The sequence below is a fragment of the Mytilus trossulus genome, chromosome 4 (assembly GCF_036588685.1).
Source record: "Mytilus trossulus isolate FHL-02 chromosome 4, PNRI_Mtr1.1.1.hap1, whole genome shotgun sequence".
Taxonomy (NCBI): Eukaryota; Metazoa; Mollusca; class Bivalvia; order Mytilida; family Mytilidae; genus Mytilus; species Mytilus trossulus.
Window position 1 is genome coordinate 71,200,443 of NC_086376.1, and position 17,209 is coordinate 71,217,651.

The window sequence follows — 17,209 nt, forward strand, 5'->3', positions numbered from 1 at the left end:
TGGTAAGGAGATGTGTCAATATTGTTATTTATTTTTGGTTAAGCAAATTTAGATACATTGTAATTAGTATTATATCTAGATTGCCAATGATATCTAAACTAAATGGTCCATACAAAAAAATGATACAGATAGGGAATGTCACAAATATGCATTTCCTTAGTTAAATAATTTTTAAAGGGCCTTGCTAAGACTTTTTAACCCTAGAGAATTGTCAAATTATAAGATTATTATTAAAGTACAGCTTTGCAATCTATAAACTCCAGATAAAGTCATTTCTAACATTACTGAATTGACTTGTACTTTTATTGGATTTCAAAATTAAGAAACATTTGTAAAGCAAGAATTACTTCAATCCAAATAAGCATGTATCGAGTTACAAAGGGTAAAATAAATATAAAGCAACCTGTCAGTGATTGTTTTCCATTACAAGTTGTCAGTGTCATAATATTTTTAGTTTTCCCAAAAATTGTTGTGGTCAATTGTCTGAGAAACAAGGTAAAAATATTAAGTTATATAACAAAAAGTAAATATTCCTTTACAAATTTTTAATAGAATTATAGCTAAATTGTGCTCACAAAAAGAGGTAATGAAATCTAATAAAATGCACATTTAAGTATCAGGAAATGTATAAAATAAAACATGCCCCAAAGATTAACAGAAAAAAACTAAACAGAAGTTTTATTTATAAAAAAAAATGAAAATAAAATGGCATATTTGTGTTAATCAAGTAACTTATCGAAGTCATATCTACAAGAGGTTTACAATTTCTGTCATTGTTTTGTGTATTTATATATATCTTGTTGAATATCTTTTTACTATTTATTCTCAATTGTTACTGTCTCATATTTATCACAAAATGTTGTTGCCTTAATCATTAATAAAAGTGTTCTAAATTATTGTAAGTGTTATATTACATTCCCATAGGTATTTAAATTCTTGGATCTCATTTTATGGATCAGTGTCAAGTTCACATGGTCATGTCTGTGTCTCAGATACCATTAGCCATGGGTCAATTATATTTGGTGTATGGAATTATTGTGAGGTGTAATTGTCTGACCTTGACCTCATTTTTATGGTTCAGTGGACAATGCTTGGTTTTTGTGGTTGGTTGTATTTCTTTAATATTATAAACAATAAGGACACTATATTTTGTGTAGGGAATGATTGTTTTGAAGTGTACATATTTGTCTCGCTGGTTTTATCTGTCTTTGACCTTACTTGTCATTGTCAAGTTTTATAAGGTGTACATGTTTGTCTGGCAGGGTTCATATGACCTTGACCTCATTTTCATAATTTATTGGTCAGTGTTAAGTATTTGTGATTTGGTCTGTTTTTCAGGTACTGTAAGCAATAGAACCACTATATTTGGGTATGGAATGATTGAAAGGTGTACATATCTGTCTGACATGGTCCATCTGACCGTAGCCTCATTTTCATGGATAGTTTATAATGTTATGTTTAATTGTAAAAAACCTTCATATTATAGTCTGTCAACTTAACACAATCTTAGATAAAGCAGGCATCATTTCAGTCTGGGTATTATTGTCTGAATTATTTCTTTTTTTATGAAAACGAGACGTTATATTCTTATTGTATGTAAACTGCATTCTTCATGTTCCATTACATGGCATCTATCCAGCTTAGGGGTATGGAAGAAAGGTTTACATCATTAGAAGTTATATAATTACACCTTATATATTTTGATAAAATTGTATCTGATGAGAGTTTCTCAATTGCTTACAGAACAATAATGATTCACCTTAAACTCTTCACTTAAATGAAACTTGCATTATTGGCATGACTGCTTCAAGAATAAAAGTAATTCCAAAACTATCCCCTTGAAGAATATCAACTTCTAATATGCAATATAGCAAAATCAGCTTGACTGTCTAAGCAAGAAAATTTATTTGAAATTTATTATGAACCTCAAAGGAGATGCCATATTGAAATAAATTCTTATATACATGTACCACATAGCAGCTTTGGTATGACCTACTACCTCAAGAAGAAAATTCGTTCCAAAACTATCTACCTAAAGGAAGCTGTTTCATAAAATAACTCCTTACATACAAGATAGAAACATGTGTGAAGAAAAATCTTTCCAAAAGAATCCACCTTAAACAATCCTATCGTGGAAAATAACTCCTGATCTAAATTAAGGTGACAATAATTAACTGATGTTAAATATGGTAAATCACTTCAGAAAAGACAAATCAGGGGGGCAAACAAAGTACTGAGGGAATCATATTAACTCAAATGAGAGAGAGACCTGCATGATTGTCTTCTGTTATATAAATGCAAGAAGATGTGATATGAGTGCCAATGAGACGACTCTCCATCCAAGTCACAATTTGTAAAAAGTAAATGAACTCCTAAAAGAGAGAGACCAGATTGTCTTCTGCTATACATGCTGCTGCATCACCAACCAAGATAATCCACATTCAGTAAAAACTTTACAATCGAGGGAAAAGGACATAATCAGTAAAATTACAATAAGAAATCAGTGCATGTATATCTTTAATTAAAAAATGATAAAAATATATATAAAGTAAGTAGTATATAATATATATAAATGATATGTGTAAACAAAATAAAAACAATGAGTGAAATCTCAAATCAAATGATGGAATGTAGACATGGAAACTGAAAGGCACATATTTAATTCTATAATTCAGAAACATATTTATAACATTTCTTACTTTCCAACACTTAAATTTTGAAATTCCATTTGAGTATCAACTAGACTAGTGCCATGTCAATATAATGCTATTCACAGGAGTCAAGAGTTTTATCAATAAATGAGAAATGAAGATAAAATAGTGTAGTTGCTTAAATTTTCATTTTTCCCCCTTATTCCCCCCTTTTTATTATTTTTTATTTTAATAAAAGTGCTTCCTGTGTGTTGTTACTGGCAACAACAAAAAAAGGCTTTTGGACTTTCATTTCCATGGTTACAGACAGCACAGGGCAAAAGTTTTCATAGTACATTATAATCAAAATATTTAAAATTCAATACCAATTTCAATACATATAAATAAAAATTAAAGGAAAAAATTTACATTTGAGTTATTGTAAATCTATGATAGATGATAAATTGCATAATAATACGAGCAAGTACATTTATTTATTGGAATAATTTTTCTGGACGATTTGTCTTAAACATAAATAATTATGTGTATTAACGCTAAATTAATGAATGATAGTCAGTGAATTTCGAAGTCTAAAACTCACAAACCAACGGATTTCTCAAAAGTTTCAATTCCCTAATAAGAGTACTTTCCCAGTAAGTAATAAGTATAATGCTGTTCGTTACACTATTTCTTAAAACTAGTTATTTTAATTTTAGTTAATAAGTTTTTTTATTCAACTTTTTTTTATCTAAACGCTGGGCAATTTCCTTGGCCATATAAATGATCTTTATCAGAATGTAATCCATATAACTAACGGAACTTATTATTATGACAATACTCTTAGAGCATTTGTATGAAATGATTTTAAATGGATCTGTGATATGTATATAATTCTGAAGTAATGCCATATAAAATAAATGTATATTTTGTTCTATACAAAAATTTCATGAATATTAAAGTGTTATGAGGACACCATATATAAACATAATATAAATGAATTGAAAAAAAATATAAAAATCTTTTAAGTATATTTTTCTGTAAAATAATGGATGGCCAGCCACCCAACAACAAAAAAGAATTTCATATTTTTGTAATAAATATGAAATACAAAAAAATATAGAGAATATCATTGATATATATTTGTAGATTACAGACTTCAAACTAAGATATTTCCGAATATTTAAATATTAAAAAAATCAAGCAAAAGCTATAAAGCCCTTCACATCATTCTGTTGTGTGAGAATACTTTAAATTCAGAAATTTATTGTTATGTTTTTTTTATTAATGTGAACAATTTTTCATGATAACTTAATTAATATTTCAAATAACATAAACAAATCATATTCTTTTTTTTTGATAACTATATTTTAATCTCGTAATTTGGGTTTCCATTTTCACAATCAATAATAAATGAATGCAATAGTTTCTGAATTTACACCATATTAAATTTCAGGTGTTTTAAAGTTAAACTGGATTTCAAGTTTACAAGAATAAAATGGATTTCGAGTGATTAAAATAAACTTGGATCTCAGGTGCTTAAAACCTATCTGGTTTTTATAGTTTACAAGAATTAAATGGATTTCAAGTGTTTTACAACAAGCCAAGTTCTAGGCACTAAATACCAACATGGTTTCCTTGTTAACAAGAATGATATGGATTTTAAATGTTGAAAACCAAGCTGGATATTAGATGCTTAAAACCAACCTGGTTGTAATGGATTTCAAGAGGTTTAAATAAACTAGCAGTTTAGGTGTTACAACCTTGGTTTTCTTGTTTACAAGAATCAAATATATTTCCTGAAGACAATATGAATAAGATGCATAAATAGGGGTCTCCAAGTACATTTTATATTATGATAAAAACATTTCCTAAGCCCCATGTATAATACACCTATAAAAAGTCCTATATAAAACATATTTGGTTCAAAATTTGTGAAACATTTCAGCAAAATAAACCCTCAGCAGGATCAATATTCTAAAGTAATACTTAAATGGTGGTAACATAGATAAACAAACTATCTGTGGCTAAAAGAGCATAGAAAATTCAGAAAATGGTAACATTAAGAATGATTCAACTTATCGCCATACCAACAAAAAAAGTGAAGATGTTCCCATTTGTCAACAAAATTGTTGGAGTGTTATGAAAATATTCAAAACATAATTTAGATGAATTTCTGAAAATTTATTTTTATAGAAATTAATGCCAGGTTTCCAGTTTATTTAGGATTTAGTTTGGAACTCTATTTCATTCTTAAGTACAAAACAAACAATCAAAGATCCCTATAAAGTACACAATGATTTTATTTACTTATAGACTCTGACATAACAAAAACTTTACTAAACATCATTTATAAGTAACTTATTTGTTGGTTACAGACATCACAGCACCAAACCTATTATATTGTGGGACTTTTACATCAGCATTATAAATACTTCGTTCATTCAATAATTTTCTGGGACTATTGCATAAGCATTAGAAATATTTTGTTTATCACCTTTATAAAAATATCTCTTCATTCTTAATATTTTGTGTAAGTTTTGTATATTACATCAGCATAATAAATACTTTTTAACAATAAGTTTTGTTTGAATATTGCATCAGTACTATTTATATGTTGTACACATATGTTACGCAGCTGATGAACAGCTTATAGCTTTTGACAATGTATCAAATCTAACGAGTTCACTGAGCAGGGTGAGTAACACGGGATATGTTGAGTCTTTGATAGTACTAGAACATCCATGTGTCGGCAAATTCGTCTGAAGGCACTCAGTAATTCTTTGTAATTTCCTACAAAAAAAAGAACAGTATGAATATAATATTTGGAGGAATAGGAAAATTTGGTTGAATCAAAATAAAAAATTTTAGCTGTGGAGAATAACATCAAATAAACATGTTAAACAGCGACCTTATACAACTATAGTCTTCTAATCCTTGTTGTTTGATTATTTATTATAAATTGTGTTATCCAACTTTAAAATTTGCTGTTTTGGTATCTATATAAGACAGGTTTTGTTCAACTATCAAGTGACTGTAGATTGACCCAGCAATACTGTGAAAATCTTGAAAATTCATGAAAGGTTCTGCAAAATGAAAAAAAAATAAAAATATGTTATAAATCATGCTTGGGTGATAACTCTTGATTTGAAGAAGCCCCTGTCAAAATTTTGTAAAATTCCAAGAAAGTTGCCCAAAGTATTAAATCAAAAAATCTGTATGCACAGCTAGGCTGTACTTGGGATGATAACTCAGTCTCAGCATTTCAAGATGCCATAAATTCAAATGAAATCAAAAATTTTATTAGACAGTATAAAGATAAAAGTTATGATCAAGATTCAATTGATAATGCCGCAGAAGATTTAAATAAGATTTTCCTAAAAGCTTCAGATTTATCATTAAAGAAAATTATTAGAAAACCAAAAAAAAGCAAGAAGAAGAAAATTAAAAAGAATAGAGAATGGCAAGATCAAGATATAATAAATTTAAAACAAAACTTATATCGAAAATACAAATTAATGCAAAATCACAACACAGATCCTTATGTACGAGGGTCCTTTTTTAAATGCCTGAAATCGTATCGAAAACAAAGAAGAGCAAAAATAAGAAAATTCAAACAAGACATCATGAATAAACTCGATAATTTGTATGATCAAAATCCCAAAGCCTATTGGCAACTACTAGACAAAATTAAAAATATCTCAAATAATAGTCAAAATAAATCTGAGAATACTATTGACCCATCTGAATGGCAAGAATACTTTCAAAAATTAAATAAGAATGAACAATATAGTGATGATTTGATTAAGAAGAAACTTGAATCATTCCACAATGAAAATGTTTTTAATGAACTTGACTTCTTAATAACACCTGAGAAAATAGAAAAAGCAATAAAAAATCTTAAGAATTCTAAATCGAGTGGATTCAGCATGATCTCAAATGAAATGATAAAATATAGCCAAACTGTTTGTATCCCTCTAATACAAAAACTCTTTAATTTAGTATTTTCAAGTAGTATTTACCCAAAATTATGGGGCCAAGGCTTTATCACCCCCCTTCACAAGTCTGGATCTAATCATGATCCATCAAACTACAGGGGCATTACTATTGCTGATAACATAGGCAAGTTATTTAATTCAATTCTAAATAACAGGTTGACAAAATTTTTAAAAACTAGAAATATAATTTGAAGTGAGCAAATTGGTTTTACTAAAGGATGTCGCACAACTGACCATATGTATGTGTTAAATACCATCATTCAAAAATTTGTGAAAAATAATTCGAAGCCTCTGTATGCATGCTTTGTAGATTTTAAGCGTGCATTTGATTCAGTTTCACATCTCCACCTTTTTTATAAACTTAAATGTATAGGTGTTGGAACAAAATTTTATGACATTATAAAATGTATGTATGAAAACACAGAAACTTGTGTAAAAATAGACCAACACAGGACAAACCTTTTTAAATCAAATATAGGAGTAAGACAAGGGGATAATCTCAGTCCCTGTCTCTTTAATATATATTTATATGATTTGCCAACCTATTTTTACCAAACATGTGATCCAATCCCATTAAATACACATCCCTTAAATATTTTAATGTATGCTGATGATGTAGTTCTTTTATCATCATCAGAGCAAGGACTTCAAAATTGTGTTAACAAATTAAATAAATTTACAGTTGATTATAAAATGACAGTTAACACAAAAAAGACCAAGGTTCTTGTATTTAACAAATCAGGAAGACTTAAAAATATTAAAATATCATTAGGAAACCAGACTTTAGAATGTGTACAGAACTACACATACTTAGGTATAAATTTTTCATCATCTGGGAGTTTCCAAAAAGCAAAGAAAGAACTTTATAACAAAGGAATGAAAGCATATTTCAAATTAAGGAAGACCTTTTCAGTGGAAAGCCCAAAACCTAGTTCTTTATTACACATCTATAACCATACAATCCGACCAATCTTGTTGTATGGATCTCAAATTTGGGGTTATATACCACATAAGAAACAAATACATTTGGATAACTTTATATCAAAAGAAACTGATTATCTTGTACTAGAGAAAATTCATACTAAGCTTTGTAAATTTTCACTTGGAGTTAATATAAAAACATCAAATATGGCATGTAGAGGAGAACTAGGTTCACTCCCTACACTGTATTATGTAATAATGAATATGATAAAATATTGGATCCATCTTATGAAAGATATTGAACCTTCAAATATTATTCTAAGGGAAGCCATAAATCTGTCTCATTCTATGGACAAACATAACCAGGAATCTTGGATAGGAAGCATTAAACATATATTTATATTTCTAGACTTAGAAAATCTATTTGTTAACCAGTCAAATTTTAAACAAAACCATATTCTAAAAAAGGTAAACACATCTTTAACTATTAAATTTAAAGAAAGCTGGTTAGCTAGTTTAGAAAGCAATTCTGGGAAGTGTACTAATTTACAATCTGGCAATAAATTAAGAACTTACAGAAAATTTAAAAATATTTTTATGTTCGAACCATATTTAAAAATGAATTCAAAAAAAGACAGGCAAATAATCACAAGATTTAGAACTACCTGTCATGATCTTGAAATTGAAAGAGGGAGGTATATTGGGGTTAAAGCTGAAGACAGAAAGTGTAAGCTATGTAAGAACGCAGTTGAAGACAAACTACATTTTCTTTTAAAATGTCCTGTTCTAAAAGATACTCGATCTCAACATCTATCTAATTTAATTTCCAAATTCAAAAATTTTTCAAGATTATCTGATGAAATGAAATTTGTTTGGATTCTTTCATCTGAAGATTTGTTTGTAACTTCAAACTTATCTAATTTATTGCACTCCCTTTTTGAAGAACAAAAGAAAATTATAGAAAATATTGTTGTTTGAAAGAAAAAAAAATAGAAGAAAAATATATATATAGATATATATAGGAAATAAAATTGATCACGAGTTGTCTCCCACAGACCTAGTACTATAGGAGGAATTATGTAATTTCTCCAGGTCACAGTGGCACCCATAACAACTATGTTTTGTCAATAACTTGGTTTATATCAGGTTAATTAGTGTAAATGTGTATTCTTGTGGTTTTTTTTTTGTTTTTTGTTTTTTTGTTGTCTAAATGTACTAATCATTTTCTGTGCTTTATTTTGTAATTCATTCATTTGATTGTATAGCTCAAATTTTGGACACCATGATTGGTTAATAAAAATTATCTTATCTTATCTTATATGTAAAAAAACATTACTTTAGAAAAACCTAAGTCTACTTATCAGTAATATAACTTACCCACAAAAAGTAGGAAGATCATCACTTTCCCTAAAGCTATCTACCTGAGATCTACACTCAGTGTTACCCATCTTTCTAAATAATTCTTTAGATGTACACACATCTGAAATGGAGGAAAAATTGCAATCACAGTTTAACTCATGAGTTATTCATACATGTTTATTATGTTTCCAATAAAATAACTGTTTCTATACAAAATCCTCAAATCTTTTTCTTTTAAAAAAATAACAGGTCTGCACAATTAAGCTTTAATACACAATTAGACTTCATTTCAAATATTAAACAAACAAAATCTTTTCAAAGAAGGTATATTTATTGTATTATTGAATTATTGAACTTTCAAAACTCATACTTTCAATAAGAAGATAACTGTATTAACGTGGAGACAGTAATCAGGTATAAATTTGCGACCGTTGGAGCTTAAAATACAACATTGTTATCTCCATTCTAATGAAACTGACAGAAAACAACATTAAAACATGTAATTGAAATTTGTCATGTGCCGTCTGCGCCTGCGCGTACGTCCCATAGCATCAATTGTCAATTGATGCCATGTAAAAAAGTGAAGCTATCCAATCAAAATGAACTTTACAAACGTTGGTGCATTAGAATTGCAATTTACTGACATGTTCCTTAACAATGAATATTAAATATGTAACACTAAAGTAAATGCAAGGGGCAGCAGATTGATTCTTCCTGTTACATATGAATTAAGGACTAAGTAATCTTTCTTAATCTTTTAACAACTGATAAGATGAAGAACAGCAATAAAACATTGTTCCTTTGATAGTTTTGATTTTAATTGATTAGATAGTTGGCTCCGAATATCCTTCCTTGAATGATTTAATAAAGAAGAAACCATAGTAGAAATACAGGCAAAGAATCAAATGGGGGAGGGGCACCTGTTGTGCACCACTGGATAATTAAGTTAAAATTAAGAGCCAATTTGAGTTGAAAAAAAGGGAATTTAGCTCTTAAAAAAGTTTCTGAATTTACGGAGTTTAGTATTTCAAATTGATATATGATCTGTTCGTAGGTTGTTTTTATGTTTGTAGGCGAACATTCTCTATGAGGGTGGAAGACACTGTTCATGTGAACCTCATTTTATATAACTACACTTTTGAAGTTGATTAGGACTACAGTTCTACATTTCTATTTTACCTACCTGCACATGGGAAACAATGTTGTTTCAATGAAAATGTAGGTGTCTTGCTATGCTTATTTATACTTTTATCATTCTCATTATAACGTCCTCCCATTGGATAAATGAAGTAAGCACAGTTATCTTCAGAGAATATAAAGTCAGTACTATCCTTTGTATCCCTATGACGTTGAAATGTTAATGATTCTATTCCATTCAACCTGTCCCAAGCAGCATTTTCAACATTTTGTGTTGTGTCTAAGAATGAACCATAGTAAGATGGATTATTTCTGAAAAATAAAAATCAAACCATCACACATATTTCCACTTTTAAAAAAGCTAAAAAATATATTGATGAGAAAATATATTGTGGAAAGAAATTATGCTTTATAAAGTTATTACGAGAGTGCACACCCTGAAATGTCTCGCCTTCTTCTAATCATTGATATTATGTTGATAGTCCTAAGTATAAAGCTTTATTAAAAACTGTCACATAAACTTAACATTAACCAAGATAACTAAACAAAGACCAATGAACCATGAAAATGAGGTCAAGGTCAGATTAACCATGCCAGGCAGACATGTACAGCTACGATGCTTCCATACAACAAATATAGTTGACCTTTTACTTATAGTTTAAGAAAAAAAAGACAAAAACACAAAACTTAACTCTGAGCAATGAACCATGAAAATGAGGTCGAGGTCAAATAACTGACATATAGATCATAAAATATTTCCATACACCAAATATAGTTGACCTATGGCATATAGTATTAGATAAAAAGACCAAAACTCAAAATCCTAACTTTGACCACTCAACCATGAAAATGAGGTCAAGGTCAGATGACATCTGCCCACTAGACATGCACACCTTACAATCATTCCATACAACAAATATAGTAGATCTATTGCATAAAGTATGAGAAAAACGGACCAAAACACAAAAACTGAACTATAACCACTGAACCATGAAAATAAGGTCAAGGTCAGATGACACCTGCCAGTTGGACATGTATACCTTACAGTCCTTCCATACATCGAATATACTAGCCCTATTGTTTAAAGTATCTGAGATATGGACTTGACCACCAAAACTTAACCTTGTTCACTGATCCATGAAATGAAGTTGAGGTCAAGTGAAAACTGTCTGACGGGCATGAGGACCTTGCAAGGTACGAACATACCAAATATAACTATCGGATTATTTATAATAAGAGAGAATTCAACATTACAAAAAATCTGAACTTTTTTTTTCAAGTGGTCACTGAACCATGAAAATGAAGTCAAGGACATTTGACATGTGACTGACAGAAACTTTGTAACATGAGGCATCTATAAACAAAGTATGAAGCATCATGGTCTTCCACCTTCTAAAATATATAGCTTTTAAAAAGTTAGCTAACACCCCTGCCGGATCACTATCCCTATGTCGAGCTTTCTGCAACAAAAGTTGCAGGCTCTACAATAATCAAAGAGCTTGGTAGCTCTAAAGGGAAAGGATGATAAACAAAACTATTAGCCAGAACAAAACAAAGAATTCACTGGAAATAAATGCTTTTGACCAGTGTTTCTTTTGATATAAATTTTCTGTTCCACAAATATCATTTTGTCATGGTGAAATGATTCTGATTTTATTTTATTAGGTACAAATCAAATCAAACCAAAGTCGTCTTACTCACTCTATAAGAATGAACACTTAAATTGTCTAAGAAATTATTTGCATCTGCAAACAAAAAAGGGAGTATATATCATGTGGGGTGAATATATTATTATACTGTTAGGTCAGATTCATTACAATATAAGATACATTTATATTTACCTGTCAGTAACTGTAACTGTTGATTGGGGTGTTATCCATCCAACTAAGGCATCTGAACCAGCCTGAAAAATATAATCAAAATCAAAAGTTTAAATAAGTCTAAAATATAGGTCTATAGGACAGCATGCACAGTCACACCGTTGCATTTCCATGTTCAGTGAATCTTATAATCTGGGTCAAAATCTTAATTTTATATATATGTAATAGACCTGTTGGTGATCTTCTGCTGTTGTCTGTTCTATGGTCGGGTTGTTTTCTCTTTGACACATTCCCCATTTCCATTCTCAATTTGAATTTTATACAGTTCAATTTATAATAAACATGTGTTATAGATTTAAATTTGATGTGATCACGAACTACATAAAACCAAATCTTTGACAATCACATTTCCATGTTTAGTGAACTGCAAAATCCAAGTCAAAACCTGAATTTGGCATTAAAGTCATAAAGCACATGTATACTTGATATCAAGATGACAAACAACATCAAAAGACCAAATCTTAAATGAATGAGGGACGAATGGAAGATCAGACCAGGAAACTATATTATAATTGAGGCATTAAATTATTCAAGTGCAGCTGATAAACAATATTGTAACAATGTTTCTTATATCTAGCTAAACTTTACCATTAAATCTATCCAACATCATCTAACAACTCACCATTGCTTTCTGTCCATTAAATCTAACCAACATTATCTAACAACTCAACATTGCTTTCTGTCCATTAAATCTAACCAACATTATCTAACAACTCATCATTGCTTTCTGTCCATTAAATCTAATCAACATTATCTAACAACTCAACATTGCTTTCTGTCCATTAAATCTAACCAACATTATCTAACAACTCATCATTGCTTTCTGTCCATTAAATCTAATCAACATTATCTAACAACTCATCATTGCTTTCTGTCCATTAAATCTAACCAACACCATCTAACAACTCACCATTGCTTTATGTCCATCAAATCTAATCAACATTATCTAACAACTCATCATTGCTTTCTGTCCATTAAATCTAACCAACATTATCTAACAACTCATCATTGCTTTCTGTCCATTAAATCTAATCAACATTATCTAACAACTCACCATTGCTTTCTGTCCATTAAATCTAATCAACATTATCTAACAACTCATTATTGCTTTCTGTCCATTAAATATAACCAACATTATCTAACAACTCACCATTGCTTTCTGTCCATTAAATCTAACCAACATTATCTAACAACTCATCATTGCTTTCTGTCCATTAAATCTAATCAACATTATCTAACAACTGACCATTGCTTTCTGTCCATTAAATCTAACCAACATCATCTAACAACTGACCATTGCTTTCTGTCCATTAAATCTAACCAACATCATCTAACAACTCACCATTGCTTTCTGTCCATCAAATCTAACCAACATCATCTAACAACTCACCATTGCTTTCTGTCCATTAAATCTAACCAACATCATCTAACAACTCACCATTGCTTTCTGTCCATTAAATCTAACCAACATCATCTAACAACTCACCATTGCTTTCTGTCCATTAAATCTAACCAACATCATCTAACAACTGACCATTGCTTTCTGTCCATTAAATCTAACCAACATCATCTAACAACTGACCATTGCTTTCTGTCCATAAAATCTAACCAACATCATCTAACAACTCACCATTGCTTTCTGTCCATTAAATCTAACCAACATCATCTCACAACTCACCATTGCTTTCTGTCCATCAAATCTAACCAACATCATCTAACAACTGACCATTGCTTTCTGTCCATTAAATCTAACCAACATCATCTAACAACTGACCATTGCTTTCTGTCCATAAAATCTAACCAACATCATCTAACAACTGACCATTGCTTTCTGTCCATTAAATCTAACCAACATCATCTAACAACTCACCATTGCTTTCTGTCCATCAAATCTAACCAACATCATCTAACAACTCACCATTGCTTTCTGTCCATTAAATCTAATCAACATCATCTAACAACTGACCATTGCTTTCTGTCCATTAAATCTAACCAACATCATCTAACAACTCACCATTGCTTTCTGTCCATTAAATCTAACCAACATTATCTCACAACTCACCATTGCTTTCTGTCCATTAAATCTAACCAACATCATCTAACAACTCACCATTGTTTTCTGTCCATTAAATCTAACCGACATCATCTAACAACTGACCATTGCTTTCTGTCCATTAAATCTAACCAACATTATCTAACAACTCATCATTGCTTTCTGTCCATTAAATCTAACCAACATTATCTAACAACTCATCATTGCTTTCTGTCCATTAAATCTAACCAACATTATCTAACAACTCATCATTGCTTTCTGTCCATTAAATCTAACCAACATTATCTAACAACTCACCATTGCTTTCTGTCCATTAAATCTAACCAACATTATCTAACAACTCACCATTGCTTTCTGTCCATTAAATCTAACCAACATTATCTAACAACTCACCATTGCTTTCTGTCAATTAAATTTAACCAACATCATCTAACAACTCACCATTGCTTTCTGTCCATTAAATATAACCAACATCATCTAACAACTCACCATTGCTTTCTGTCCATTAAATATAACCAACATCATCTAACAACTGACCATTGCTTTCTGTCCATTAAATCTAACCAACATTATCTAACAACTCATTATTGCTTTCTGTCCAATAAATTTAACCAACATTATCTAACAACTCACCATTGCTTTCTGTCCATTAAATCTAACCAACATTATCTAACAACTCATCATTGCTTTCTGTCCATTAAATCTAATCAACATTATCTAACAACTCACCATTGCTTTCTGTCCATTTAATCTAACCAACATTATCTAACAACTCATCATTGCTTTCTGTCCATTAAATCTAACAGACATTTTCTAACAACTGACCATTGCTTTCTGTCCATTAAATATAACCAACATTATCTAACAACTCACCATTGCTTTCTGTCCATTAAATCTAACAGACATTATCTAACAACTCACCATTGCTTTCTGTCCATTAAATCTAACCAACATTATCTAACAACTCATCATTGCTTTCTGTCCATTAAATCTAACCAACATCATCTAACAACTCACCATTGCTTTCTGTCCATTAAATATAACCAACATTATCTAACAACTCACCATTGCTTTCTGTCCATTAAATCTAACCAACATTATCTAACAACTCATCATTGCTTTCTGTCCATTAAATCTAATCAACATTATCTAACAACTGACCATTGCTTTCTGTCCATTAAATCTAACCAACATCATCTAACAACTCACCATTGCTTTCTGTCCATTAAATCTAACAGACATTATCTAACAACTGACCATTGCTTTCTGTCCATTAAATATAACCAACATTATCTAACAACTCACCATTGCTTTCTGTCCATTAAATCTAACAGATATTATCTAACAACTCACCATTGCTTTCTGTCTATTAAATCTAACCAACATTATCTAACAACTCATCATTGCTTTCTGTCCATTAAATCTAACCAACATCATCTAACAACTCACCATTGCTTTCTGTCCATTAAATATAACCAACATTATCTAACAACTCACCATTGCTTTCTGTCCATTAAATCTAACCAACATTATCTAACAACTGACCATTGCTTTCTGTCCACTAAATCTAACCAACATTATCTAACAACTCATCATTGCTTTCTGTCCATTAAATTTAACCAACATTATCTAACAACTCGCCATTGCTTTCTGTCCATTAAATCTAACCAACATCATCTAACAACTCACCATTGCTTTCTGTCCATTAAATATAACCAACATTATCTAACAACTCACCATTGCTTTCTGTCCATTAAATCTAACCAACATCATCTAACAACTCACCATTGCTTTATGTCCATCAAATCTAACCAACATCATCTAACAACTCACCATTGTTTTCTGTCCATTAAATCTAACCAACATTATCTAACAACTCACCATTGTTTTCTGTCCATTAAATCCAACACCAAGCCATTGATCAGGATATATAGCTGCTGTTACATTAAATGAAATCATCTGTGTATTGGGGTTATATGACCATGTGACCATATGACAATCTTGTTGAGATTCACAGCTTCCCCACTGTCCTAAACACATGTCAGGTATAGACTGATTAGCATTATTGGAGTGGTTGGAAGCACCTAAAAAAAAACAATTGTAATTTTTATAAGAGTAAAAATGACCGCTCTTCCCATAAAAGTCAATGAAATACTCAGGTAGGAGAAAAAAAGGATAAATACATAATAAAATTTTAAGATTGGTTAGTTGGACACAGAAAATACTGGTACCTTATCCCAGCTTCCTCTATCAGAATGTGCATTCTTTTTAATGCAATTCTACCGGTAACCCATTAGTATAATTTCCACTAATAAACATCATGCATTAATTTCTTAATTTGCAGTATTAAAAAAATTGGTTTAATTGTACTTGAAATTTTATTCTATAACATTAGTTCAATGGCTGTAAGCTTATAATTCAATGTTCTGTTTTATATTAATATGTTTCTGAAGAAAAAGTACCAAACAAACATAAACAAGTTATGCTTACCACAAGTTGAGATATCAAATCCAACTGGTAACATCTTAGCAACCATTACCATGGTTACAACATGTGACAACATTCTGTTCCTGTCACATGTTACTCCTGGCATTAGTGGACTTAAACATCTATCAACAATGCTACTAAGTGCTCTAAAATATCAATTATAAAAGAATTATTAAGACCGTATGTAAAATAATCTTAAAAAGGCAGTAGAGATTTCTATCAACAATGCTACCAAATAAACTAATGATGGTGAATCATTGGTAGTGTCTATCAAACTCACATCTTCTCTTAATGATGCAGGGGTAGGGGCAGATCCAGCCATTTTTAAATGGGGGTTCCAACTAGGGAAAAAGGGGGAGGTTCTAACCATATGTCCCTATTCAAAAACATTGATCATCAAAAATCTTCTTAGTTGATTTATCAGATAAGTAAAATAGTTTTATATAGATATCACACTTGCAACATAATTTATCAACAGTATCACAATTGAAACATGATAAAACAGTGGTTTCACAATTAAAATATGGTCTCAAAATTGTAACATGATTAAACAATGGTCTCAAAATTTTTTATACGTGGAAATGATTTGAATCTGTATTGTTATGATCTTTAGATATAAAATTAAATACCGATGTTGTCTTTGTTGGCCTTTGTAAACACATTTAGTAGCCATTTTGGTGAATGTAACTGAAGTTGTTGGATTGCTGTTCATTGATGTTTACCTTATGGCCTATTTTTCAAAACAAT

General features: G+C 30.2%; 1 protein-coding gene across 1 annotated transcript in view; it reads right to left on the reverse strand.

The window, feature by feature from the left end:
* Positions 1-2,861: 2,861 nt before the first annotated feature.
* Positions 2,862-17,209, reverse strand: part of LOC134716784 (uncharacterized) — a 182,630-nt gene continuing 168,282 nt past the window's right edge. Inside the window, exons 107-112 of the mRNA XM_063579792.1 lie at positions 16,466-16,608; positions 15,857-16,059; positions 11,884-11,945; positions 10,089-10,354; positions 8,924-9,026; positions 2,862-5,420 (exon numbers count right to left, since the gene is read on the reverse strand). Coding sequence (XP_063435862.1) covers positions 5,258-5,420; positions 8,924-9,026; positions 10,089-10,354; positions 11,884-11,945; positions 15,857-16,059; positions 16,466-16,608 — 940 coding nt within the window. The 3' untranslated portion in view covers positions 2,862-5,257. The remainder of the gene's footprint in view (positions 5,421-8,923; positions 9,027-10,088; positions 10,355-11,883; positions 11,946-15,856; positions 16,060-16,465; positions 16,609-17,209) is intronic.